This window comes from Apteryx mantelli, chromosome 8, assembly GCF_036417845.1.
Source record: "Apteryx mantelli isolate bAptMan1 chromosome 8, bAptMan1.hap1, whole genome shotgun sequence".
NCBI classification, from domain to species: Eukaryota; Metazoa; Chordata; class Aves; order Apterygiformes; family Apterygidae; genus Apteryx; species Apteryx mantelli.
Genome location: NC_089985.1, coordinates 12,862,170 through 12,885,576, shown reverse-complemented (window position 1 = coordinate 12,885,576; position 23,407 = coordinate 12,862,170). Strand labels below are relative to the sequence as shown.

Here is a 23,407-nt window from a genome sequence, read left to right as displayed (position 1 = left end):
GGGACTCCAGGTGGCCTGTTGTGCAGGAGGTTACAGTATTGCATTGCAGCATCCTTCCTGGCCTTGAAATCCCCAAGGGAAGAGTCCTATGCACATGATCTCATAAACATCTTCCTCAGCATCCTTGAGCCATACTCAGAGCAGCCAGATCATGCAACCAGGACAGAGAAGTTGAAGAGGAGATACCCAAGGGGGAGAGGAGAGAGGAAGAGATCCACTCTTTTCCTGAGGAGTTAGGAAAAAGCAGGGTGAGGAAAGTTTCTGACCTTTGGGAGAGAGAAAAGTAACTGGTACTACCAGAACTGCCATGCTTCCCTTTTATCTTGAAGCCAGGGAGGATGCTACCAGCAACTGGACAGAGAAGTCCATACACCACAGCTTGTAGCCTTATCCTTGGCAGGTCAATACTTCTTTTAACAAGCATAGCATGGGACTGTCCCTTTCGTTTGTGGATGCCCAGCCTCACAGAGCCCTTTTTTCTGATACAGGCCCAGGACCGAACCGAGCAGATACTGGGGCATTGCAGTACAGGAAAGCACCATGTTTAGCAGCTGAGCACAGACAATGCTATCGGATCGATGCCTTTTGCACCCAGAATATCAGCTTTATCTAACGCTTCTGTAGTGACAGAGACTCCGTCTGGTCACCCTTGCGAGAGCAAAACAGAAGAGGCCCCCCCGCTCCTTGAACAGTCCTTTTCTAATAACAAACTCAGGTGACTTTGTGAGCCTTCGCACCCAGACAAATTCACAAGCTCCTCAGACCCCACCGCAGGCTCCTTTCCAGCCAGGCCACAGCGTGTCCTTGGCGTTGTCGCTTCTCTGCTGTGGTGTGCTACTCAGGAGAAAACAGCTGCAATTCCCTGCCAAAGCCGACAGTTCCTCCTGTATCCGTCATCCAGACATTGCTCTTTTCCCTCCAAACATCCCGGCGGAGCTGGCAGTCCCCAAGCACCTCCTTCTCCCGGGAGAAGAGCAGCCCTGCTCCATCTCGGCCTCCAGCGGAAAAGCGGAGGCCAGGGTTTGATACCGAGGTCAATGTCGTGCTTTGTCGCCAGCCTCCTGCGGGGCTTTTAGGGACAAGGGGACCGCTCATTCTGCACCAGTACTCAGGAACAATGGCTCAGGAGGCCTCAGGGCAACGTGTGGTCGAGCGCGGGCTCCAAATTAGGCTGGCTCGCTCTCCCCACTGCACGCGCCTCCGCGCTGTTACATGCCCACACCAGGATTCAAGAGAGAGAGATTCATCTTGGTGCAGAGAGCTGTCGTGGAAACAGCATGTCGTAGACTGACCCGAGCGGGGACTGAAAGGGGACAAGCGGGTGCCAAAGCACCAGAGGGAATAAACAGCAGGAGAAGGTCCACACGATGCGACGGTGCCCGGTTCAGCAGGATAGCGCGATCGCTGCATATCTACGTGAGGCATTTCAAGGGACCCAGCCCCGGGAACAAGGGCCAGCGAGTAAATTCCTGCCCCTGCTCCAGCCCCGGCTCGGGCCCCTTCCCCGGCCTCCGCCTGCCCGCCCTCAGCGCCCCTTCGCCCGCGACCAAAACGGCCGCCGCAGCTTCGCGGACGGGCTGCGCCACCGCGCGTGCCCTCACGCAAGATGGCCGCCGCCCGCTCCGGCCGCCCGCCGCCAGGGGGAGGCGAAGGCGCGGCGCGGCGGCGCTCTGCCCGCCCGACTCGATGGTGCGCGGTGCCGGAAGCGCGAGGCGGCGGCGGCGGCGGCGCGAGGAGGGAGGGAGGCGCCGTCGGGGCCGAGGCGACCCCCCGCGGCCGGCGGGCAGCAGGTGGGGGGTAGACGGGGATACTGGGGTCAGTGGGGAGGCGGCTGGTGGGGGCAGGGGTTTGGGGGGGTACATGGAGCCAGGTAATGGGGGGGGGGGGGTGACAGGGTTTAGTGGGGTAAATGGCGAGGCGGGTAATGGGGGGGTAACAGCGTTTAAGGGGGGATTTTGTGGTGGATGGGGAGACAGTTACTGGGGGGTGAAAGGGGTTTAATTGGGGATACTGGGGTAAACGGGGAGGCAGTTAATGGGGGTGGCAGGGCTTTAATGGGGGTAAAGGGGGAGGCAGTTAACGGGAGGTGATGGGGTAAAGGGGGGTTTAATGGGAGTAAAGGGGGAGGCAGTTAATGGGGGCGATGGGGGTTTAGTGGGGGGTAAAGGGGGGCAGTTAATGGGGGGCGATGGGGGTTTAGTGGGGGGTAAATGGGGAGGCAGTTAATGGGGGGCGATGGGGGTTTAGTGGGGGGTAAATGGGGAGGCAGTTAATGGGGGGCGATGGGGGTTTAGTGGGGGGTAAAGGGGGAGGCAGTTAATGGGGGGTGATGGAGTTTAGTGGGGGGTAAAGGGGGAGGCAGTTAATGGGGGGGTGATGGGGGCTCAATGGGGGGGTGATCAGGGCCGTGGGGGCACTGAGGCTCTCGGGGGCAGCCCTGCTGCGTGTGCCCTCTCCAGGAAAGCCCTAGGGTGGCTGGAGGCAGCTGGGGGCCCAGCCCCAGCTCTCTCCACCCAAAGGCACCGGGGCCCCATGGCCCCAGCACCCCCAGCAGCCCAGCTGGGCCCGCATGTCCTTCAGGGCACCCTGCGGGGGCTTGGGGCCGCTTGGCCTCGGTGCGGGCAGGCTCCCCCTGCCCCCTTGTCTGGCCGAGCTGTTTGGGCTGTCAGACTGTTGCTGGGGTTGCTGCTGCCTCCTCCTCCTCCTCCTCCTCCTCCTCCTCCTCCTGTCCGTGAGGTGCCTGGCACTGCCAGGCCACGCTCAGGGCAGATCCTGAGAAACCCGGGGAGGAGAATAATGACGCTGCCCTCCGTTTGGGTGTTTATAACTTGCAAATAGAATATTTGATAGAGGTACACCCTCACTCTTTCAGGGAAAAAGCGATAACTGTGTTGGTGACTGGAGTTGTTTTGGTCGCACTGTAGGTAGCGACACTGCTGCTGGAAGTTAGTGTTATGCTGCTGTTTTTCAGGGTACCGTCCACATTAAAATGTGCATTCACTCCCCTTCTTCAGCATCCAGAGTTGAACTATCCTTTGACAAGTGCAATAAAATCGCGCTTCCTTTCCCAAAGAGGCTGTCAGCTGCTGATCACATGTGTGTGTCTGTGGCACAGCCCGTGGGCTGGCGTTTGCTTGTGCAAGGTGTGCGATGAGCTTTTGCAATTGCCATGTTAAGAAACCTCTGCCTTTGGGATCAAAGCACAGATAACCTGCAACACTTGCTTCCAGAAGGCTCTGCCGACCGGGAAGGGCACGGGGCCAGGGCGGGAGGCTGCCGCGCGGGGCGAGCAGAGGGCTGTGCAGCGCCTTGGCAAAGGTGCAGCTGGAGCCCTCGTTTGTTGCTGGGGTTTTGCTCGTGTGTTAGATCCCTCCCAGGGCGACGGGGCCCAGGAGCAGCTCGGCTCGGCTCGGCTGCCTGAAAGCGGGTGCAAATCCGCTGGGAACTGAGCAGGAGCTCAGCTGAAGGGGTTTGGAGCAACCTGATGAGAAGGGAAGGGGGAAAGTACCTAGGAGTGAGGGAGTAGGGGCGCAGGCTGGGAGCGGGGAAGGACCGTGTCTCTGCCAGCACGCGTGGGTGGCAGCGTGTTAGGAGGCGGCTGTGGGACCATTTGGGGCTCCAGTTACTGCTTTGCTATAGAGCTGCCCTCTGAGTCCTCAGGCCCAGGCTGGGTTTCCAGCCTGAGATTTTCTTGTTGCTAAGAAACCCATAAATTATCAAACTGACTAAACCTGTTGTGGATTTAGGGGGAAGGGAAGATTTAGCAGAGCGTGCGTCTGCGGTCACTTGCTATTGCCGCGGCTTTGCTGGCTTCACGTCTCCTTCCCCCTTCACCCACGCGTACCCTGCTCTAATGGGAATAACGTCCCCAGATGGAGAAGGGGTGGTTTCTTATCAACCCTGTATTAATTTGGAAGGGCAGCAGTTCTGCCTCACTCTTAGCTCTGGAGTTACAGGGCTCAGTACATGTTTCAGGCAGATACCTAATATGGGAAGTGTTATCCCTCCACAGTGAAGCTAAACTGAAATTGTAAGGTTAGTACTGTTTATGGTAACACACCCAAATTCCTAACTGCCCGGCCCTGTTGTTTTTCCCCGCTGGGCTCCTGCACATCTCAAGGTGCACTCCTTGTTACAGCTGATGCTCATATTTACAATTTATTGAACGTAAGGTGTTACAGGGTTATAATGTGTCTTACAATCTCAACGTACAAAGTGCATGTGGTCTTTAAACTGTGTAGTTGTGTGACTGAGAGGTTGTTCTAGCATTTGAAGAATTCTTCCATAGGTATACACCTTTGCAAATGGTATCGCTTGTCTGTTGCAGTCTCAAAAACTGGCATGTTAGGGAATGCTGTGAAAAGGAAGAGAAACCAGGAGAGGTGATGGTTTTGCTCAGTTTCGGGAAGCTGACGTGTGCTTGAAGAGTGTGGCTAGGGGCTCCACGGGTTGCCGTCACTGCTTGCTTGTTTGAATCTGCTTTCTTGAAGGTGCTTGGTGTTTGATATTGAGAGTTGCTGGGCTCCTCGTTAGGGGCAGTTAATGGAGCAGGGGATGCTGGTTTTGAGCTGGTTGTCAAGCAGTGGCACTTGGGTAGATCACAGTTATTCAAATGATTCTGCCATTACTGTAATTTTGAACTGTGCAAGTCCCTGAAGCCAAATCTATAGCCAGTGAATATGTCCTTACGTATCTGGAGCAGTCTGAGGCACAGGGTCAGCTCGGGTATTTTCAGCTATCCTACGCAAAATCTGACAAATAATTAAAGTAGAGACAGCAAAAAAAGGCAAAGCTGAAATGACTTGAAAATACTGATAAGAGCACTCAGCTGTGCGCGGGGGGAGCAGCAGGTATTGTACACGGGTGCGAAAGGTTAGACCTCGGATTAGCCAGAGCAAAGTGTTGAGTGACTGTTTTGGGAGGAAGCCTCTGCCTTTGAGCCGAGAGCCCTTCCCCGCAATCTCCTGGCCTTTTAGAAATGCGTGTGCAGGTATTAAATTGTGTTTCCCTTTCCACCCAAAAGCCCCTCTGTGCAGTGCTTTGAAGCAGCACTTAAGGCTTCTAAAACTGCTGATACAATTTTTTTTTTTTTTAATTCCTTAAAGGTCACATTTTAAGGTCCGATACCTTGAATTTTGTAGGGAATCTACACTGAAAGGGTAAACATATATCCCTGATGCTAGGGCGAGGTGAAGTAGCGTGGTGGGTGGCCTGTTCTTCAACTGTTGTGCTGCGGAAGACAAGAAGAGACAGTGGCTGAATGCAGTTATAGATACTAAATTCATGTTTCCCTCAGAACTGGACTTCAGGGCCTGAGTTTTGTTTTGTGCAAGTCACTGATGGCTGAAGTGTTGCTTCTGAGTTGGGCTACATTTGAATTGATTATCTCTAAAAGCGGATTAATAGGCTAGCAAGCGGTCCTGAACCATCAAGTTCTAGCTTACAAGCAAGGCCGTGTGTGGCGGCGTTAGGATTTCATAGGTTTTGATTGAAATAATGATGTTCCCAGGAGGATCTAGAGAACCGGTATGCCTTGATGCCTAAAATCTGAACCTACGTGGAAGACAAATACTGTGTCAGGTATAAAGTATCTTTGGATCTGAAATTGCACGTTCTCTAGATAATTCAGTGTTAGATTTTAGCTGGATCAGTATCTGCAAGCTCAATTTAAAAAATGCTTCAGCCTCTGTAGCGACCATGGTGTTCTTGCTTGGTACAATCTGGTAGGTTAAGTTCTATTAATATCAAACAACTAGGAGCTGTAATGCTGTCTGGTTCCCATACCTAGTGTGTTCATATGGTTCATACCTACCAGCAAGAAGCACGTGTACATACCTATTTGTTACAAAACAGTTAGCTAACAGTCAAAAATGATTAAATGATGTGTAAAGCAAGATTTGTATAGAATCAGTCTCCAGTACAGAGAGCACTCTTGTGCCACTGTGGAAGGAAATAACACCTATCTGTCAAAAAAGTAGCATTTTGCTCCTTTCCAAAGCTCATATTGACTAGTGGGTTATGCAATTGGTATATTTAGACGTTACGATCTAACGTTTTTATTAAATTTTAATGTACTTTAGCAGGGGAGGTTGCAATCATTTAGATAACTAAATCGTAACTGAAGCCGTGGAAGGAAAAGCCTTCCAAAGTACACCCAGCACTGCTAGCCTCAATTCCTAGGAGGGCTTAAAGTAGAGAATAGTGTGAGGGGCCAGAGCAGAAGCTTTGCTGGATTAGCTCAACCAGGGAGCTGAGCAACTCCTGATGCTTTTGCCCTCCTGAAGCCTTAGGTCACAGCTGGAAACAGCCATCATAAAGCAATTCTCCTGTTGCAAAAAATGCTATGTTGGAGGGAGCAGGGCAGGGGGAGGATTTTTTCGCTTTTCAGGAAAAGTTAGGTTTTGCTTTCTCCTTCTCTCGTTATTAAATGATCATTTGTTAACGTCTGTATACAGACCAGTGTCCTGGGTCTTGCCCATTTGAGCACAACTAACTACAGAGCGTGTGCTGCATCACTTTTCTAAAAGAGCCTCTGCAATCAGCATGTTTGTTTTATCTGTTTCATATGCAAGGAAGCAGCACAAAAATCTGTGTTGCCACTTCCTTATAGAGGCTGTGGGAGGAAGGAAGGGTTGGCAGGCAGATATGGTATTTGTCAGATGGAGAGCAGGTAATTGGGAAGAAAGCATGCTGTTGGAGGGGGTAAGGCTTGGCAGGAGAGCTCTTGTAGGTTGAGCATGGTGCTGTTGGATGGTGCTTTCTGGAGCTGCTGCCTCACTGCAGCGGGGGTCTGTGGGATGCAGCTGGACAGTGCTCAGGTGAAACTGCTCTTCACCGCTTCCCTCAGGTACCCTGGAATGGGTACAGACGCCTTCTTTTAGCCTGTACTGCCCCACCAGGAAAATGATAGGACTTCCCCACTGCATCTGACTATAGCTTCACCCAGTGAAAGGCTCTGTGGCTTGGAAAATCGAGAAATGGCTTTTTTAAAGGAGGCCAAGAGCTCCTCATGTGTAAGGCAGTGGCAGTCAGTTCCTAACTGTGGACTGTGTTTAATCTGAATTAAGCCTTTGGTGAAATCTTGTTTGGTAGCCAAACCAAGGCCTGAATGTGTCGTGGACACTGTTGTCATTCATCTGTCTGGCAGAACTGGCAGGGGCTGGTGGCGGTGTTGGCACAGATGCCAGCATGGTCCTAGTTCCATAGCTAGAGATCTTCTCACCTGTTGATCTGAACTCTTTGGTGGGTACTCAGTTTCCTTTACAAAATAAACCATGCGGGTTTTGTTCTTAAACTGAGGGAGAAGAGGACTATTAAGATGAGGTTCTTCATGGCTGCCCCGTGCTTTGCAGAAAATACAGGTGAGCTGGACAGTGCCTGCTAGAGTTAATTTTGTTTGAAAAATCTTCCTTCACCCAAAGGCCTGTTTGTCATTGAGAGGGAACCTCTACAACGGCCTAACTCTGCAAGTGATGGGCTCGGAGAATAGCGCTTTAAAGAACAACGCACTGGAAGAACAACCGTTTACGCTTCCAACTGGACACACGATTTACCCAGCTGTGCTGCAAGATGGCAAACTTGCTTCGGTCTTTGTGTACAAGAGAGAGAATGAAGATACAGTTAATAAAGCTGCCAAGGTACTGTAGAGAGCGCGCCTGGAACAGACTCTTCGGAGCTTTTCCTCTTCTTTCTAGCAGTGGTGGAAGTCTGCCAGTTAATGAATGTCAAACCCTTGGGGGGTGAGGGAAGGAGAAACTGTTGAATTTGGCCATGGCTGAATGTAGCTGCAGCGTGGTGGGGAAGAAGGGGGACAGCTGCAAAGCTTCTAGCACGCTGCTCCGTGCTAACAGTGATGGGAAGGGGGGTTCAGATAATAACACCTGCATTCATTTGTGGAGTATTGATCTCTTCTTGCAGATCTTCCTAAGACAGAGAGAATTTCTTAGGTGGGCTGTGCCCAAAATACTGTGTTTATTCTTCTGTATAAGATTTTGTACCTAGATGTATTATAAAAGGTTTTGCAGTGAGTGAATGAGCAAGTGTGCTAAGTGCTTGGTGAGGAGCAGGGATGGACTGTCTAAATTCAAGCAGAAAATGTGGCTAAAGGTATGCGGTTAGACTCTGAAGTCAAGACAGAAGCCTTTGATTTTTTTTCTATTTTTTTTCCCCCCCTTCGGAAGCACCTGAAAACCTTGCGCCACCCTTGCCTTCTGCGCTTCCTCTCCTGTACTGTGGAAGCAAATGGGATCCACCTGGTTACAGAACGTGTGAGACCTTTGGAGATGGTCCTGGAGACGCTCTCTTCTGCAGAAATCTGTGCAGGGATCTACGATGTGTTGCTGGCTCTCATCTTCCTCCACGACAGGGTAGGTACCAACAGAAGCAGTCATGAGGTTTCCCTAGGAGTCAGATGAAACATGACAGGAGGGTGTTGTGACACAAAAAGACAGACCCATACCCCACAGTTCTTTTAGGCTGAAACTGCTAAAACCATTGGCTGCTTTTTAGAAGGAATGGTAAATGAAAATACTGTGATTTTAGGAAGCGAGGTTCATGAATTGAGAGCTGCTTGCAGTGCTTCATGCTTTAGGGAAATGGGACTGCTCAGGCTCAGCATTTATTTACAGCTGTTGCCGCATGTCAGATATCGGTGTCACTGCTCCCCTGTTTTGGCATTGTGTGTTTGTCCAGGACCGAAGATAAATCCCAGCTCAGACCGTAGCTTTCAGGCTTTGTGTTCGTAGTTGGAGGTCTTCTCTGCACTGACAGTTACGTTTCAGGGCTGTGACAATGAAACTTTGCTCTGAAACCACAGTCCTGTGGGATACCTGCTAGTCGCCTACAAAATCCTGAAGGACGTGTGGAAATGTGTTCTTTTTGGCAGCTTTTCCTTAGTTCCTCACAACACCTAGTTAGCACTACTGAAGATTTTATGTCTTCATCTGTCCCCAAGTCTTTTCTTCTTCTTTTTTTTTTTTTTTATGTTTTAGGGAAACTTAACACATAACAATGTCTGTTTATCATCTGTCTTTGTAAGTGAGGATGGGCACTGGAAACTGGGAGGAATGGAAACAGTCTGCAACTTTAATGAAGCCACTCCAGAGGTAAGAGACAAGTAAATCATGCCCCTCTGATGCCTGGAAGAGGGCTCCTGGTCTGCTGAAGCTGGCTTTCTGTTGATGTGAAGGGCCAAACCCCAAATCCTTCCAGTATCTCAGTTTACTATTAAATGTGTTGGCTTGCTTCCAGCTCTGACCTGAATCTTTGCTGCAAGGACACTGTTACTATAAACAACAGCGTCTGCATAAACATAGAAACTCATTCCCCATCAGCTGAAAAGCAACTAGCTTTCTAAAGGAGGCAGAGCTGGCTGGAGGGTAGGTTAAGATTGAGGAGAGGGCGACATCTTTGCTCCTCTGCACTTACTTAAAATAAACTGCTTTACTGGGAAGAAGGAACATGCAGGTTGAAATGAATCAAAAATAAAAATAATTTAAATGACTCTAGCTTTTGCTGCTGGCATCTTCGTTGCTTGTTACTGATCTTGGCAGAAAGATTCCTGGTTTGATTTCTGCTGCATGCTGTGCATAGTCATTGCTGCAGCCTGGCAGTCTGTAATAAATGTATATTGCTCTTTCTCCCAGAAAATCCACAAATCCTTCACAAACTGTGCTTAGTGTCCCTGGCCAGTACCACCTTTCAGAAGGGATCAGGCAGGCACACAACTGGTGTGTGTGGTGGTGCACAACAATGCAGGGAGTGTAGCAGTACAGTCTGACTGCTACAGGTCGTGAAATCCTTCTCCTGTGCAGGTGGGTCATGCAGGGACTGTAGAACTGAAGACCTGAAGGGATGAGTTGCCTGTGATGCCCTGAAGTTGCTTTATGTCAGCTTGGCACCCCACACCTGATGCTTACGCGATTGTGCTTCCGCTCTGGGCAGAGCGAAGCACAGCCCACCCTGGATGCGAGCTGGCAGGGCAGGGGCAACCCGCGGCTCCGTGCGCAGCCCTGGCCGCGGGGAGGAGGCTGCTGTGCTGTACGGAGAGGTCACTCCTGCTGCTTGGCCTAAAAAACGGATTGAGGCAGCTAATGTCTCCCTCTCCTCTTTCCAGTTCCTCTGTCAAGTGAAGTCTGTGCGAGACCAGTCGTGCATCCCTTGTGAAGAGATGGTGAGTAATATTGCTGCCTTCAGATTGCTGGAGGAGCTTGTTGCTGGGAACAAATAAATGCACCGTGTTCAGAAAAGGATTTTGACTCGTTTTATCTCTTCATGCTTGAATGGGAAGAAGTGGCCATTGGATAATATCTGAGGTTTACTTTTCTTTTTTTTCTTCCCCTGTCCCTAGTCTGGGTATGGTGTTGGGCACAGGGAAGTGAAATTCTGAATAAGTAGTGATGGAAGAGCAAGTTCTTGTAATTATTTCAAACATTTTGTGCTGCAGCTTTAATGCTTCTAAGAGTAGTTGCTGAGGTTGCCAAGATCACGGTGATAACCTGATTATGTAGCCCTCTCATGTATAACAGTCTCTTTTTATTTATTTTTTATTTTTACTTGTTAGTCACCTTATATCTATTAGATATCCTGTGAGCTACGTATTCTAAAGGAGTGAGATCTCCCTCTGATTAACACCTGTTTCCATAGAAATGCTGAAAGTTGTTGACTTGTAATTGCCATGTGCATTCAAGGGGGAATTGTTACATCGTGATGTAGTTGTTCCTTTGGGCTATAAATTCCCTGGTGGAGGGGTTTTTAGCATAATATTCTACTTGTAGGGTACTTGGTAAGCTTTGGAGCTATAAAAAGAACTGAAGAGTGTGTATGGGAGAGTGGACAGGCATTCATGGAAACTACCAAGCATTTTATAAACTCCTGCTTTGCTGATGATTATTTCTTTAGTCTGCAGATTTCAAAATTCTACCCAACAGCTATGGGTATGCACGGGATGCTTACGCGTTTGGAATGATGGTTGAAAATCTCCTGACTGTCCTAAATGATCAGGGTGAGGAATGAAAATGAAATGTGTTTATTTTTTTGCCAGCAATCCTGCATAGCTTATTCCTTGCATGCATAAACGGAGGTATTTGCCTTTTGTTGCAGCTGTGTATTGTGACAGATGTGTTACAGGGATAGTGGGCTCTATTGTTCTTCATGTTTGCCAGGAATTTCCAAAATAAGAAATATTCTGTACAAGTTCCTCCTGTTTCATGCTTCACCTTCTTAGACAGAAGTGTCTTTGGGGAAGAATGTTGGTTTCCTCCTTACAGAGACCAGTCTGGCTCCTATTCTAGGAGTCGCAGTCCCTGGTGGGCAATGTGCTGTTTGAATAGGAGCTGGCTGTGGTGATGTGGGTCAGGGTTGTCTAGGAGCTGGGGTGTCGGGTTGGCAGTAGGCAGAGTTTGTGTCTGTTCCAGATTCTTGTCTCCTTCTGCTTACCTATGGTAAACTGCATAATTTTTGTCTTTTGGGGTTTTTTTTTCTTCATCCACAAAACTTAATAACTTGGACCCCCTTTCTCTGAAAGGGCTTGAGATGGTTGGTGAGGAGTGATGCGTGTGCAAGCAGCCCTTGAGATAACTTCTTCCCTCCTTCTCCTAAAGTGAGCATAGCAGCAGCTTCCTGGATGTGGAGGCAGGAATGAGTTTTATCTTGCAACAGGAGATGAGAACTGAGTAACTCAGCTTAAAATACAGACTTAAGTTTCCCCTCTTCCTGCTTTTGAGCATGGTCACATGTGCTCTCCTAGGCCTGGCTGGAGGTCACCAGCCCGCACAACACGAGCCCTCCCAAATCCATCCACAGCTTGGTCCTGTCCCCATCAGCCGCTTCATCAAAAGTTAGGGACACAGATGCACAGCACGTAGATGTTCTGTACTGCAGCCGAGTTGGGCTGCTGCCTTCTAGCAGAGATGGAGAAGGAAGCTACTTGCTGGATAGTAACACTCTGGTCGAGACAAGTTTGTCTTCATTAGAACACTGACCTTTATAGTCTGCATTTGCCTGTTCACTGTTAAAACTCTTTGGTGCCCCAGTAGCTCAGCAGCTGAGAAAAATGGGAATGATGTTCCCCCTTCCTTTGGGGTGGGACGGTAGAGATGTGAGCAACTAAATAGTTTGCTATCAAATAGAGCTTCTAAAAGGAAGTCTTCAGGAGGAGTGGAGAATCCCTGACCATAGTATGTTCAGTGCTGAGAAGGAAATCTAACTGTGAGTGCTCTGGCTTTCAGTTTCAGCAGATATTCTCTCCAGCTTTCAGCAAACGTTGCACTGTACACTGCTGAACCCAGATCCAAAGTGTCGTCCACCACTGTCAAGCTTATTGTCTCATGAGTTCTTCAGGTAAGAAAAGGAATATCCTGCCTGCCTTGGTATGTCTTGATATTTCTTATTTCTGCATTGCCAACGTATAATCAACATTTCAAATGAGGTATTGAGCTAGCAGTGGTGACAAAAGTGTGTCCTTCTGTCACATGCAGCTGCTTAGATCTCCTCAAGCTCATGGGAGGAGATGGGGAATGCCCTAGGAAACAAAATCATTAGAGGTAGCACTTAGAGTAAAGCAAACTCTGAGATAACCTGCATAGAGCTGTGTCTGCTGTCACTTAAATGTTTCTCCTGATGGTGGTATTAGAGGAGGGTGGGCACTTGCTTCTGCTTATTGCCCCTGGATGGTGGTCAGAGACAGCTAGTGCAGCCCTTTCCTCATCTCCTTGTGAATCACTGACTTCAGAAGTGTCAGCTGTACTTTGGCACTGCGAACACAGCTGGTGGGTAACAGGTCAGACTCACACCGGTGTTCTTAGTCCACCAGCATTTGACTTGCATTTCCCTTTCTGTTTCTGTCTGCTAAATAATGGGGATTTGTGAGTTCTTATTTGTGGATGGTTTAAGCATCATAAATGATCATGCTTGACTGCCTACATTTTTATCCTTAGGAATGACTTTCTGGAAGTTGTGAACTTTCTGAAGACCTTAACAGTAAAGTCTGAGGAGGAAAAAACTGAATTTTTCAAGTAAGTCAAAGAATTGTAAGCTGGAAGCTTTTTATTTCAGAAACACTTCTGCCAAATAGGGTCTTGGGGGCAACTTGGAAAGCTAGTGGCCTGAAAGGTTCTTCCTCAGGTGCCTGATTTTGTTCACTGGCAGACCATTGTTTGCTCTGTAATGTAGTAGTTTGGGTACTCCAAGCCAAACTAGTGCTTGCATCAGAGGAAACTCTTCCTTCCCCCCCTTTTCTAATTTCTTATTGGAAATGGTTTGGTGTTTGCGAGGAGCAGTGCCTGCTGGCCTCTCTACATTATTCTGATAACAGCCTCTGGAATGATGCTGTGGACAGCTGTATGAACAGCAATATTTACCTGCTACAGACCAGTTGCTGTTGCTGGAGAATCAGGCAGAAACTGGACTGCAGTAAAATGCAGTTCACTTGAAGTGTGCTTTTCTGAATCCTGTCTGCTTTCTAGCAGTTTGGTTGAACTCATGCAGGGCTGAGAACAGAAACTTTCCCAAGGGTAACTGGGATGTAAGAAGAAAACAATTTTTCTGTTGTCTGTAACCTCTTTCCATCGTGTTCTAAATGAGACGATGCACTCTGTGGGGAATAATGTTGATGTTATTAGCAGGAGAAGTTTAATTATTCCAGTTTTCCACCATTCTTCTTAGCAGCACTGTCTCATCTCTCATTGCACTGTGGCTAAGCAGGAATCATTTGAAAAAGCCCCTTCGTATGCTCTAGTGTTGTGCTAACACTGTGGTTGAGAGTGGTATAGCGAGCTTGTCTGCTGCAACGCTGATGGACTAAGTTGAGCTCTGTTCCCTCAGCTCTGGTGAGCAGTTACTGACCTCCAGCCCGTCCTCTGGCTACTCAGTGGAGCTGTTCCAAGGCCCTGCCACTTTCCAGTCTCCTTGCCCGGCAGGTCTTGCTTGCTCTTCCACTTGCCACTGCTGCTCTTCAGCTCTGCCCAGCTTCACCGTGGCCCTTGGGTCCCAGATGACTGCTCTTCCTTCCCCACCTTCGTGTCTGGCTCTTTGTGGCTCTGTGTTTGTGCCAAGTGCCTCCTGCCCCTTGCAGGCCGGTCCTGGAGCAAGGTGGGGGGGGAATTAGTTCTCTGAGGCAGCCATGGAGGAACTACTGCAGTGCTGAGGTTTCCCACATCAGCCCTGCTGCCGAGAAGGCCTGGATGTTCAGCGTGGCTGGACCATGGCGATATGGTAGCACAGAGCTGTGAGGAGTCCTACCAGCTACAGCAGTCTCTGGGAGGTGGCTCTAGTCTGCTGAGCGTGTGGGAGCCGTAAGATTTTCCCTATGGCTTCTGTCCTGATCCAGGCTAAGCATGTTGTACCTCTTGTTGTTGCAGGGATGTTCTTTACACAAATGCCACCTGCTTGCCCAGTGTATACTTGAAAAGATCAGAGAACTTCTTTCAATGTGATTGGGAAAAAAAAAAGAATCTTTCGCTACCCTAGCTCTTAAGAGTAGCTTCATCATTTTAGATGAGACTTTGCAAAGTGAAATCTAGCACCAGACACCGCTTGAGGCTGAAAACTTCCATTGTTTAGGCAGATCTTGTAAACTGCTAAGGATACAGTTTTCTATAGGAGATGTTGGATGAATTAAACTTGTGGTCCCGGCTTTGTGTGGGTAAAATTGTTGTCTGTAATGGATGTCTGAGCTGTGCTAGTGCTAGTAGTCAGCATCTGTGGGAAATCCTATTGCCATGGTCCCCAAGAACTTTTCTCTAAGAGAAGCTTCAGTGTAGTCATGGCATATCTGGGCTAGAAAAAGGGAGAAGCTGAATTTTTCTTTCTTTGTGTATATAAAGGAGGCCTGGGAGTTCTTACAGAGCTATTTTCCTGCTTGCTTTATACTTCTGTGGTCACCATCAATTATAACGCTAGTTTGATTTCATTAGTTTGAGACTTAGTTGGACCAAAGAAGAGAAGAAAGGAAATTCTTGCAGGAACATTCAGAATGGTTCTCAGCATCTCTGTAACAGCAGTCCAGCTGAGGGAGGGGAAAAAACACTTCACTTAAAGATACGATAGAGTTGTCCCCTTTCCCAGCATGCTTTCTCACAGCATGTGCACTATTAGTCTCCTCCAAACCTAGAGAAAAGCAGTATCTGTTACTGGTATTTTAAAAATGAAAATTCTACAAGAAAGAGCCGTTAAAATCAAACTCTTGCAATTTAAACCCAACCCATGCTTTGACAGCCACCTCAAACACTTTTTGCATTAGACGGAAGTGATTTCAAGTGGATTTCCTTTTTGCAAGGGAAGCAGCCCATTTGCAGAGTGTAGTGGGTAAAATACCCTTTTCTTGAGCGGGAGGAGAATGATTCTTGCAACGCACCAAGGTCCGGGGTGGGACTGCAACTCTCTTTTGCAGTTTTAATGCTTTAGCGCTTCACGTGAGCTGCCGGCTCTGAGCCGGTCGGGATGTGAGGGAGAAGCATTCAAGTGCTGGCTGTAGGCGCGGCGGCACTTCCGCATGCACTCGACAGCCAGTGGTTCGGGTGTAGGATTTTACAGGGTGCATCTCTCAGTGTTTCTTTATTGCCTCATGATTTGTCTTACGGTTGCTTAGAAGCCTCAGTTAGGAGCAGAGCTTTGTCCTTCTAGGGCAGTATACGTGCAGAGTGAGAGATTGTCATGGGACTTCATCTCTAGCAGACAAGGCAGACTCAAAAAGAGGGGAAAGGGGTATTTAAGGGAAACGGTTGTAAATGCATGAAAGGCTGTCTTGGTACTAATTGCTCTCTCCTGGAACACAGATTCCTGCTGGACAGAGTGGCCTGCTTGTCAGAGGAGCTGATAGCATCACGGCTGGTGCCTCTCTTACTCAATCAGCTTGTATTTGCTGAACCTGTAGCTGTGAAGAGTTTTCTTCCTCATCTGCTGGGTCCAAAGAAAGGTGAACTTTAAATACTTTATCTTCAAAATTTTCACTGACGAGTTTGGAGTGAATTCAGAGAATGAAGAGATTAGTGGTGGTTAAGCAGAACAAATACTGTAATACACAGAACTGGTTATTCCACATATTGGGAAATATCAGCTTCCCCCTTTGCAGTAGGCTTTTCACTGCTCTACTGATGCTGGGAAGAGAATTAGAAACTGCCGGTTCTCTTGTTTTGGAAGTGTGCCCCCATCAACTCACCACAGGCTTTCTCCATGGTACATTGCATATCCATCTTCTCCCTTTTCCTCTAACCCTCCTTGCCCTTTTTTCTTCTGCCACTGAACTGGCGTGTGACAACCTCTTTCTCCTGTAAGGGTGTTCAGCCTCTTCTTTCCTCTGTAAGGGGTGTGTGGCATGTCTCACTGGATCCCCAACTATCTTCTGTCCCTGCGGCTTGCCTCCCCTCCCTTACAGTTCCAAAATAACTACTGGTGTTTCAGCCAAGCAGTATCTGGCTTGTGATTGTTTGACCTTAAGTGTTCAGAGCCATTGCTGCTGAGCAAAGCATTCCTGCCTTGCCTCTCCTCCCTTCTTCCTTTTGCTCCCCTTCTTCCTTTTGCTCCCTTTCTTCTTCTCTTCCATCTCCTCTGACACCCCAAGGAAGCTGAGTCGGCAGCTGACTGTGCAGGGAGTCAGGACAAAGAATCCGACCTGGCAGTTGGGTGACACTGTAGATCTCCCCTGTGGAAATCTGCCAGTGAATAGTTTTTGGGTGAGCTGTCTCTGGTTTGTGAAGCAGCCTTTTCCCACTTTTCACCTCTTTTCCCTAGAGCAAACTGGAGAAAGCCAAACCAACTGCCTCCTGTCGCCAGCCTTGTTCCAGACTCACGTGATCCCTGTGCTGCTGAAACTATTTGAGGTTCACGAAGAGCATGTTCGAATGGTGTTGCTGTCTCACATTCATGCCTACGCAGAACTGTTCTCTCGGGAAGAGTTGAAAAACATCATATTGCCACAGGTTAAGGACAGTAAAACCATATGGGTTTTCTGCTGCTAGGATCAGTTCCGGTGCAGTTTAAAGCTAAGATCTTGTAGTCCAGGCAACACCCTGTGGGCAATCTCTGTGCAAGCTTTCTCCCAGCTGCCCCCTTTACCAAAAGCATCTGTCATAGATTCCAATTTTAGCAACCCCCACTGCCAGCCTCACTTGTGCTGCTCAGCTCATGTGGAGTGTTCCTATCCTAAATCCAGCAGTCAGGACTGTTGTTTCTGGTCTGAGGGATTCCTTTTCTTCCCATCCTACCCCCCTTTGCCTGTTGAGCTAGTGTTGCCTAATGCTGGTGCGCAGCACCCTTTTCTGGGCCAGTCCTAGGCCTTGCACCCCTTCCTGCAGCACTGAGGCCCTCTGTTACACACCACCTGGGCTGACACCTGGCAGCCTCATAACGAGACTGCACTTCTGTTTCATGCTGCTCCACAACTCTTGACCAGAGAGGATGGATCAGTCTAAGCTGAGGGTGCCTTGGCAAGAGAGTTGTGTTCACTAGGCGCTGGGATCAGCCGTCCTCATTAACTTGTAACAAAAAGTGGAAGGCTGTTTTTTCTGCTGCAGAATAATGTCCAGCATCTCCTTAGTAAGAGCTGTGAGGAAATCTTAGAAACGAAATGTGCTACAAGTGCAACATCTAATGGGAGAAGAGCAAAAAAGCAGAATTTTCTGTTCTTAGTAACATTCTCATGTTCTTCATGTAGGTATTACTGGGCCTTCGAGATAGCAGTGACTCTATCGTCGCAATAACACTGCACAGCTTAGCAGTTCTCGTCTCCCTGCTTGGACCTGAAGTAGTTATAGGTGGCGAAAGAACTAAGATTTTCAAAAGCTCTGCACCAAGTTTCATGAAAACTACTGATCTCTCTCCAGAAGGTAAATGATGTACTCGGAGTCCCTGGGATTCCCATCATACTGTTTCTGCTTGTTCTGCCCATTCTGTCCAAGCAATATAGGCAGAATTTCTTGGGTAATTAACCTCTGGCTGTTGACAGGTTTAACTGAAAGAAGCTAATTTGCAGCTAAACTTTAATTCTAAATTAGGTGCTGACTGTTTGCAGATACAAAACTGGCATCATAAAACAGTTATATGAAAGGACTTTAAATGCAGGAAATACAAGAAAGAACATTTACACCTTTTTTCTTTCCATTTAAAAATCTGTGTAAGCAAGAGATATTTAGTGTGTGTTTGTCTTTCGTGGAAAAACTATAGCGTTCTTTATGAACTTACTTACAGATAGTTGTTTAATATTCCTCTGTCCTTCATGTTTTTAAAATGAGTAAATCTCATCCTCTTCCCCCCAATTTCTGTTCATAGATTGGAAAAGGAATACGAACTTCCCTATTTTCTCAGCTCTCAGGAGGCTTTTCAGCTAATCCAAAGGAAGAAAGTAGTCCCTGCATCTGCTAGCTAACTTGGAGCCAAGCATACTAAGGCAAAGCTTTTCTGGATATTGAAATTAAAAATGCTTACATTTGGAGGGAAAAACCAGCTTTTGCTCTGCTTTAGACTTGAAGTATAGATACCAAATGAAATGCATGACAGAGAACAACTTAAGTATAAATGTTTTCTCCTGATTCTGTATGTACTGACAAATACCACCCTCCATTAAAATCTGCGGATGGTTCATTGCATTATTTTCCTTTACATTATTTTAATAATAGATTATACTAAATGAAGACCTTCAGATTTCATGCTGGAAACCAATTTATTTTTCAAAAGAATAATATTAGCTCTGATTTAAATATTGAGGAATAAGGGGAAAAAAATGTTGTCCTAAACTGCGAGTGGCAACTTGCAAAAAACCAGCACTAAAGGCTGAACAAGTGAGGCTCGACAAGGTGTTTGTTTAAGCCCCTCAAAGCAGGCACCTTTTAACAAGGGTGCTTTGGGCCGGCGTGGGGGGGACGGTTCTGTCTATGAATTGCAGCCCTTTTCAGTGCTGCACTTCACGCTTTTCTGACTACACCAATAACCCCGAGCATAGGCGGGTACAGCCGGCTGGCAGCAAAGCTAAACCAGATGGATGCCAATACACTTTACACACTTAGCACTGGGCTAAGCCATCCTATGTAAAGCTCTGTTCCTTTCTAATTCTGACTAGGCTACAGTCGTGGTAATGGGGCCTTATACAGCCTAGGCCAATGATTGATTGCCAACAGTGACAGTGTGCACCTACCAGCAATGAAAGGCAACTAGGTGCTTGCCAAGCCCATCATCACTGGCCCAGGAAAACAAACCTGCCTGCTGCAGATTCAAAGTATGAGCCTTTATTGCCCACTGCGGGCACCTCGGGGTATGATATGAGCAAGGCTTTTAATACAGCCTTCGGGTAGTGCATTAACCTCTTGTTCCTGTAAACTGCTTTACTCGGGTCCAAGCATAAAAGAAGGTTTGTGCTGTAGCACAGATTTGCTTATGCTTTGCGTTCTTGTGACTGTCAGCTCTGTGCTTTCGCATGAGAGGCGCATAACAGGGGATTTGTGATGCCATGCAGCATAAAGCTGGTGTTTTGCATCCAGCTAGGTGGCAGACTTTAAAGCATCTGTTCAGATCATAAGAAACTTGTTCTTTGTGTATTTCTTGAAAGAATGTATCAACAGAAACTGACCCTTAATTTACAGTTGCCTAAACTTTGTATTGGCAAGAGCTGCAGGCTATAGGAAGAGAGGAGGATTGTTTCATACACAGAGCAAGAGGTGCAGCTGCTGCATTGCAGCTCCTAGCTTTATTCATTGTTTTGCCTCCGTTGTAGGTAAGAAAGAGCATTCCAATGCTGTGAGGAGTTTCAGCTAAAAGTAACAGCAGACCTTATGAAGTTGGTGTCCTTTTATTTTGTTTTATTCCTGCAGACTCCCCCACTCATGTTGTAAGCAATCTGAGAAATCCAACCTCTCGGCCCTTGAAGAATAATTCTAGTGTGTTCCCCACCTCTGGAAATGTACCTGTCAAGAAACATTCTGTACAACAAGGCAATCCACTGGCTTTAAAGACAGGTAAAACTTTGCCCCAGCTGTTCCTTTTTAGAAATGAAGTATCATAGAAATGAGAAATTGCTTGAAATATTGTTGATCTTCCCCATGTGCTGATTGAAAAGGCATTCAGTGAAGTAAGAAAGGTAAAAGTGAAGGAACAAGACTGCGACCCTTGGTTTCCTAGGGAATATTTATTTGGGAATCTAGTACGCACACACATTGCTGGCCAGTCTGCCTGTCTTGAATTTCTGTGTTCCTTTACCACCGGTTCTCAGCTGTGGTCTTTCACCTCTCCCACAGCTTGCTGGACAGGCTACTGCAGGCTGTTGCCTCTGTCACTATTTATGGGCTGGCTGCTTCTCTGACCTCAGAAGCTGACTTGGTTTATTTTCATGGCCTCTTCTGAGTCATCTAACCTAACGCTTATCAGTAGTTAGCTTTTATTGCCCAGGTGTTCTGATATTAATAACCCTCCTTCACAAGCAGGAAGATGGCTGTACTTTCTAATATGAGAATAACTTAGCACTGAAGCATATTTCCAATGAACATGACTTTTTGAACTGGCTTATTTCCACACCAGGTGCCACCTGCAATATCAAGGATTTCAGAGAGTTTTAGGCACAGCTCAGTCTTCATGCTTGTCCTCCTGAATGAGTATGTAATACCCTTGTCTTCCATAGGTGAGCAAGACATTCACCTTCCCCTGAATGGAGTTCCTGGAAGCATTAACACACTAGGGAGCAGCAGGAGCTCTTTGACTGCCTCTGAAAAGCCAGCAGAGGAGTGGCCAGACTGGAGCGAGGCAGAGGAGACAGACACTGAGAAAACTGTGAACATCCAAATTCAGCCCCGAGAGTCAGAGGGCAGAGCGGGACCTTACTTTGCTGATCATGATGTTGATGAGAAGCCGTGGGATGACTTTGAGCCCAGCAGCCCTAGTCCGGAACTGTCCTCAGGAACCCGCCTCACTGTGACACAAGCTGATGCAGTTCAACTGCAGACACCTCTACCAGGGACTCATCCACTGAGCAAAGAATTTAAAAGCCTCAAACTGAGTTCCCCCCCAAAGTCCCACCCTGGGAGTAGCTGGAGCAATGACAAGTGGGACCACCAGGAACAACTGGGAGAAACCTTTCAGGAAAGGTCAAAGTCTTCATCAGAGTCTGGCCTAGGAGAAGAGTTCACTATCCAAGTGAAAAGAAAACCAGTGCAAGACCCTGAGCTGGACTGGTTTGCTGACATGATCCCAGACATTAAACCATCTTCAGCAATCTTGATTTTACCTGAAGTGAGGACAGAAGCAGTTGCTCCCACTCACTCTGGTGCAGTATCCAGCAGAGAAGGTGCCTCCCAGAATATGCTCTTTTCATCCAAATTTGCAGCAATTGATGTTACTGAGGTAAGAGTCTATGGGTAGTGGGGTTTAAGTGACTGTACATTTGAGAGGATTCCTAAAGCATCTATACACTACAACATACTGCTCTGGCATTAGCAGGCTCCTTAATCAGATGAGTAACACATGACTGTGCAGTTGAGTCTTTACTTGTGAATACAAGATACTGAGCTGTGAATGAGATATTTAGCAGGCACCAGGTAATTTAGATTTAACCTGTACCCTACTGAAAGCATGAACTAAGGAGTTTTTACTGTATCCTGGATGCTAGAACCCTACATTAAGGAGAGTCTTGGTTTGTCAGATAGGGGAGGTAAAACAAAGTTGGCCCCAAGCACAAACAGAAGAGGGCTTTCAAGCACAGAGGATGTTCTGGGCTCAGTGTTGCTCCCTGGACTCTTCTAGAAAGAGCTACAAAAGGAACAGGACACCAGAACCTCTGACTTACTGAAAAGCTTTTTAGGTGCCTGATTTTCAGGAAGAAACAGCTGAGACATTTCACCATCTCAGAGAACCAGCAGGGTTTTAAAACCACCCTTTTGAGTGAGAAGGTGAATCCCTCTAGCCCACCTCAAGAGGCTCCTTCCTTCTGCTAGGATGAGAACTAGCACTCCCATCACTGCTAGCTGAACACACAACTCCATTAGGGAACAGGTGTTGATTTCAAGCTGTTTTGCTAACTCAACCTCAAGAGACCTACCACAGAGGTAGCAGGGGGAGAGGAGCCTTAGATACAAACTGAAGTTGTTTACAAGGTTTGAAAATGGCACAATGATTTTTAAGCAGCACTGTCTTTGACATCAATCTGTTTTTTGGGGGTCACTCACTGTAGCGCAAAGCTCTGGTGTAGTCACATAGCTATGTTGGTGAAACAATTCTTCCTTTAGTTTAAACTGTTTAGGAAGGAAGGACAGCAAATTCTCTGTTACTTTGCTTTTTATGTTTAAGGTGTTTCTGTTTATTGTTAGACGCTCTTTAAGCTAGGAAGCTGCAAACATTGACACCTCTTGGTCTTACTGAGGGGCTTTCAGCTACTACAGCTTTCTCTGTGAGCACTGCTGCTGAGACCCCCAAGTGCTCCATGGGGCAGGGAGAAGCTGCCTTTCTCCTGGAGCATTCTGAACAGCCGTCTTGCTCTGTCCTTGCAAGCCACCCAGGGCATGCCCAGCTCCTTTGGCCCTTGAATGCCTGACTGTTTTTGGCTAAGTGCAGAAGTACAGTACATGTGCCTTAATGCTGATAACTTCTACATGATTCTAGGCTGAAGCCACAGGCTGGGGTGAAGAAGAGGAGTTGAACTGGGAAGATGATACTAACTGGTAATGGGACTGAAAGAGACAAAGGCTTTACGGCGTGTTGGATTCTGTAAGAGAAGTCATTGCTTCCACAATATAATGGATAAGTACCTCAGCACTGCTTTAGCTGGAAGGCAGGCACTTGCTGCAGCAGTCAGCAAGCTCTCCCACAGGGCCTGGTCCCTTCCTTGCAAAGGATGCTCTGTTCCAGCCTGTGCCAAAAACTGCAGGGGTGAGGCCTGCGCTCAAGCAATATGCCCAGCTGCAGTGCGTGCCACTGCTACAGGAAGGAGGAACAATCTGAAGGGGGTGTTGGTGCTGACGTGCTACTGGAGGACATGAGTGGTGTAAGCTATTGTTCTAGAAATCATCGCTGCTCTGAAAAACTGATGACAATAAATGAAAGTTACATTCAGTTACTTTGTTAATGTGCCATTTTTTTCAGAAAAGCAAAGCCATTAGAAATGACTCCTTTTAACTTTTTTATCTATAAGATGATTTTAAGATGAATGTACAGTTTACTCAACATATTTATATCTGTTTATACCGTTCTGTCAGTGGATGGCACAAGAGGTGCTAGGAAACTTGCAGTGAAGGACTGTTAAACAAGCTTGTGTTCAAGTACCACATTCATTCTGCTCTTAACTATGACCAATAAAGATTATTTTTAAAAGATGACCTTACTCTGGAATGGAACAGCAGCACAGGTGTGTTCAGTGAACTGCATGGAGTCTTAAATTGAGTGTATTTTAAAATTAATATAAAAATGCCTACTGCCCCCTCACCTGTACATGACA

General features: G+C 47.4%; 1 protein-coding gene across 4 annotated transcripts; it reads left to right on the top strand.

Annotated features, from left to right (window-relative positions):
• The first annotated feature begins 1,671 nt into the window (after positions 1–1,671).
• SCYL3 (SCY1 like pseudokinase 3) lies at positions 1,672–23,288 on the top strand. Of its 4 annotated transcripts, none has more exons than XM_067300646.1 (14): positions 1,672–1,689; positions 7,422–7,637; positions 8,181–8,366; positions 8,991–9,104; positions 10,115–10,171; positions 10,900–11,002; positions 12,228–12,339; positions 12,936–13,013; positions 15,774–15,913; positions 16,729–16,916; positions 17,651–17,822; positions 19,800–19,943; positions 20,603–21,321; positions 22,576–23,288. In XM_067300646.1, exons 1-14 carry the CDS (start codon positions 1,687–1,689, stop codon positions 22,636–22,638), a joined length of 2,295 nt encoding a protein of 764 aa, XP_067156747.1. In that variant the 5' UTR covers positions 1,672–1,686; the 3' UTR covers positions 22,639–23,288. The 4 variants fall into 4 exon arrangements, with proteins under 4 accessions (XP_067156747.1, XP_067156748.1, XP_067156749.1 ...); XM_067300647.1 differs by lacking the exon at positions 1,672–1,689 and adding an exon at positions 1,713–1,790; XM_067300648.1 differs by lacking the exon at positions 1,672–1,689 and adding an exon at positions 1,754–1,790 and having other exon boundaries at positions 7,300–7,637.
• Positions 23,289–23,407: the final 119 nt, after the last annotated feature.

Excerpts from the sequence above, each read along its gene's own strand:
- SCYL3 (XM_067300646.1), top strand. Across the intron at positions 11,003-12,227 it reads GACTGTCCTAAATGATCAGG|TTTCAGCAGATATTCTCTCC; the intron begins GTGAGGAATGAA and ends TCTGGCTTTCAG. Across the intron at positions 15,914-16,728 it reads TCTGCTGGGTCCAAAGAAAG|AGCAAACTGGAGAAAGCCAA; the intron begins GTGAACTTTAAA and ends TCTTTTCCCTAG.